The sequence below is a fragment of the Octopus bimaculoides genome, unplaced genomic scaffold, assembly GCF_001194135.2.
Source record: "Octopus bimaculoides isolate UCB-OBI-ISO-001 unplaced genomic scaffold, ASM119413v2 Scaffold_59577, whole genome shotgun sequence".
In the NCBI taxonomy this organism is placed as follows: Eukaryota; Metazoa; Mollusca; class Cephalopoda; order Octopoda; family Octopodidae; genus Octopus; species Octopus bimaculoides.
Window position 1 is genome coordinate 170,097 of NW_026314721.1, and position 4,530 is coordinate 174,626.

At 43.3% G+C, this 4,530-nt stretch overlaps 1 protein-coding gene across 1 annotated transcript in view; it reads right to left on the bottom strand.

Moving 5' to 3' along the window:
• Nucleotides 1-250: 250 nt before the first annotated feature.
• The window catches only part of LOC106876523 (dystroglycan 1), an 11,703-nt gene continuing 7,423 nt past the window's right edge, over nt 251-4,530 (bottom strand). The window contains exon 2 of the mRNA XM_014925106.2: nt 251-3,205. Coding sequence (XP_014780592.1) covers nt 896-3,205 — 2,310 coding nt within the window. The 3' untranslated portion in view covers nt 251-895. The remainder of the gene's footprint in view (nt 3,206-4,530) is intronic.

Consider the following 4,530-nt stretch of genomic DNA (forward strand, 5'->3'; position numbering starts at 1 on the left):
GTGTGTGTGTGTGTATATATATACACACATGTATATATGTGTGTGTGTGTGTGTATATATATATATATATATATATATATATATATGTACATATGTATATATATATACACATACAGACAGTAGACACTTTAAAATTGTATTGAGTTCTTTACCGTTTTTGAACTGTAAGTTTTCTAATCAAATGATTAGGCACATCTTATATATATGTATATATATATATATATATATATATATATATATATATATATATATATATATATATATATTGATATACATGTAGATGTGTGTGTGTGTGTGTATATATACATGTATATCTTGTATAAACTGTTACATTTGTAAAATGTTAATTTTATTGTATAGTTTTTTTTGTTTGTCTTTGTCCATGTTTTTTTTTTGTTTTTGTCTTTTTTTGTTTTTATAAAGAGGGGGTGGAGCATTGGGTAGGGGCCTCTGGAGCAGGAGGACAGGGCAAAGGGCCATTGTTTTGATTATTAGTTTGTATTTTTGGTTGATTGAACAGTGGTAGAGGTTTACATAACACACACACACACACACACACACACACATATATATATAATGTATGCGTGTTTAGTGTGTAAATATGCGTGTATACACGCATATTACAAATGTGTGATATATGTATGTATATACATATATACATATGTATATAAATGTGTGTGTGTGTGTGTGTATATATATGTATATACATATATATATTTGTGATATATACATGAATATATATTCACGTATATAAATAAATATATACAGAATAGAACACAAGTGTATATAATATATACGCACACACACACATATACGCTATATATGTATAAGTATACATACATACATATATATATATACATACAGTTATATATATAATTACACTTCAGTAACGAACTTATGGAGGCACATACGGAGGAGGCGATCTGTAGGGGGGTTGCACGTGGGGGCGTGGTTGTTTCTTGCCCTGCGACGCGGTGACAGGAGGTGGTGGCTCATACGGTTGCGAGCCGAGTATGGGTTCGTTTACTCCACCATCGCTGCGATGCCCACCTCTTCTTCTGTCTTGGTTCGGGGTCGACTGGGTGCTCTCGCTGGATGAGTGCTGGTACTCAGGAGGTGGATGTGGTGGCTTTTCGTCATCCAGGATGAGGGGCCTTTGGCAGTCGGTCGGTTTGTCCTCAAGCTCTTCAGCGAAGATCACTGGGGCACCCTTCCCGCTGTATGCGTCGTGTTCGCCAGCAGACGAGAGTGACATCTTTCCTTTCCGTTTCTTTCGGTAAAGGATGCAAGCAACAAGCAATGCCAGAAGCAATATGGACACGATGATGACAGCAGGGACGACGGTTGAAATAAGAATATCGTTCTCATCATCTGACTGTTGTTTCTCGATTTCCGGTGTTGTTGCTGCCCCTGGTGCCACTGGGGTGCTTGGCATCGGGATGATATAGCCCCCAGCACAAGCTCCCATTGGGATTATTTGGGCCGACTGCAGCTTGAAAGGTTTCATTGCTTTCCTTGCTGAACGTTTCACCTGTTTTTTGTCATCAACCAGGTGTTCAAAAAGGACTTTGGTGGCATCATCGGGGCATTTCGTGCCAACGAGAGTGTTGTTTGTCCAGGACACCTCCACTGAGCCCTCTGCTATTTCAAGCACCGTGACGCTGCTCGCATCTGCATCTCCGTACAATTTGCCAATCTTGTCAATGAGATCAAGCCTTGAGTTGATGTTTGACATAAATTTCTTGTACTCGATACTGAACTTCATTTTAATCTTGTGGGTTACCTCATTGTCCTTGAGGTTCTTGTTGTGCAGAACCTTCACGAGAAAGTCCAAAAAGTCGGTCATTCCATCGCTGTTTATCGCCACCACCGTCATGTTGTGGTTGCCCACATCGCTTTCCATTGGCAACCCAATCATGCTCTTATCATTGGCCGAGTCTGGCTGCAGCCAAAAGTCTTTTGGAATCTGTTTGTAATCATCAAGGAAAAATCCCAGCTTCAAGCGATCGCTGGGGTCCTTGCAGTCAATGAATGTATCAGACGGCACAGAGAAGTAGGCTCGCTTCCCGGCCTCAAATTCCTGCACAGGAATCTTGTGTGCTATTCGTGGTTTTAGCTTTCTTGCGTGACTGCAATATTCGGGCATGCTGGTGGCCATCCCTGTCGAGGGTTTCGTTGGAATGATTGGCGGTACAACTCCAGTCATACTAACGTCTCCTCCTGTCATCGTGAACATTCCATCCGGCAGAGATTTCGTCTTCAGGGTGCTTCCACCTTTCGGCCCCATGGTCGACGGGTGCAGAGTGGTCATTCCGTCCGTATGTCGGTGGTGGGTCTTGTGTGAATGCGGGTGGGTGCGCGTCGGTTGTATGAGGGATGACTCCATGGTGGGCACACGGTGAGTCATGCCTCCATCTCCCTCGTGACCACGGGTCCTTGTCGCCACGACTGTCGGTGCAATGTCAATGACAGCCGGGGTGGCCATGATGGCTGCACGCCTTACCCTCTTCTCAGGCAGGATTACTTGTCTGTTTGTCACATGCCACCCAACAACTCCATAACCGAGGAGCTCGGCCAAGGTGCCATTTGCCGAAATGGATTCCACCCTTTCAAGAACGTTCATGTGCTGTAGCTCCACTCTGCCACAACCAACCAGCCACGTGACAAACACCCCGGGGTGTTTTGCGGTTTTTATGTCACCAGGCCCTGATACAAGGGTGGACGAGGACGATGTGTTTGGGGCAACTGCATGAACAGGAGGGATGGGCCTGTTGCCAGTGGTGGCAGGACCGACCTTAAACATCTCAGGTGCAAGTCCTAGATTGTACTCCAGTTTCTTCAACAGCCCCACAATGCTGTGGGGAGAAAGTTGATCAAGGTCTGCGTCAACAATTAGCGTAAACGCTGTTTCTGGCTCCTGGGGCATGCATCGGACAACTGGTGGAGAATTTGAACCCTTGCTGTTCTTCTTTGAGGATGAGCCACTGATTGCTGCTGCCGTGGCAGGTTTCGAGCTTTCTTTGGTCACATGAATCGAGAAGACGTCTTTGGCAAACTGACTGACAGCCCCTTGGTCCTCGGCCTGTGCCACAACCTCGATGTAATACTGGGCGATGTCTGCTGGTTTCGGGACTCCAGAGAAGGTACGAGTCTCAACGTTGAAATACAACCACTTGGGTAGGGTCGTCTTGCCGGCCTCCATCACCTGGAAAGAACAGGAAAAAAAAAGAAGGAATAATTAGATACTTCAGCTGATGAAGGACAAAAAGAAATCATTTAAAAGCAAAAATCAAAACGAAAAACACCAATAACAAATTAGAGATGCAGATTCAGCTTAATAATAATAATAATAATAATAATAATAATAATAATAATCTTGGCTCTTTCCAGCGTGTGGGGGAAAATATGGGATGGTCATAGCTGGGATTGCTTTTGATCATAATAAACCTGCTTGTATAGAGCTGACCCAGGGCTATATAATATAACAACACTTAACCATGGGCATCATTTTTAATTATATGTTGAAAGCTTACTCACACACACATACACACATGCATACACTATACCAGCCCCACAAACCATAAGACATACTGCAAAGACATACATACATAGACACACAGAGGAGATAAACATACACACACATATACATACTAATACATATCCACAAACACAGCATACATATATATTCACACACAGATAAGCAACATACACGCACATACATACAAATGCATACACACACACACACACACACACAAAGCTAAAAGCTGGCAGAAATGTTAGCACACCGGGTGAAATGCCTGGTGGTGTTTTGTCTGTCTTTATGTTCTGAGTTCAAATTCTGCCGAGGTCGACTGTGCCTTTCATCCTTTCGGGGGTCAATAAATTAAGTACCGGTTGTGTACTGGGGTCAATCTAATCGATTATTTTGGGCCTTGCACCTAGAGTAGAAAAGCACATACACACATAGATATAGACACACACATTTAAACAAAGTACACACATACAGATACATACACACACACACACATGCAATGTGTGAAGTTATGTATGCGCAAGGAACCCCTGCACACACACACATACATACACACACACACACACACACACACATACACTAGTCAACAGCTGAACTGTGGACGCACACACAGACTCAGCACAGGAACTAGTGTAGACACATACGCACACAATCAACTTTACACACACACACACACACAACCCAAGAGACTTAGAAGAGAAAACTAACACACACACACACACACACACACAGATGTACAGTCTCTTGCTTTCTCTCACACACACACAAATTCTGTCTCTCTCTTTCTCACACACACACAGTCTCTTCCATACAGTTTCTCCTTCTCAAACACACACACACACACACACTCTTACGGGTCGCCTTCCTTACACACACACACACACACACACACACAGATGTACAGTCTCTTGCTTTCTCTCACACACACACAAATTCTGTCTCTCTCTTTCTCACACACACACAGTCTCTTCCATACAGTTTCTCCTTCTCAAACACAC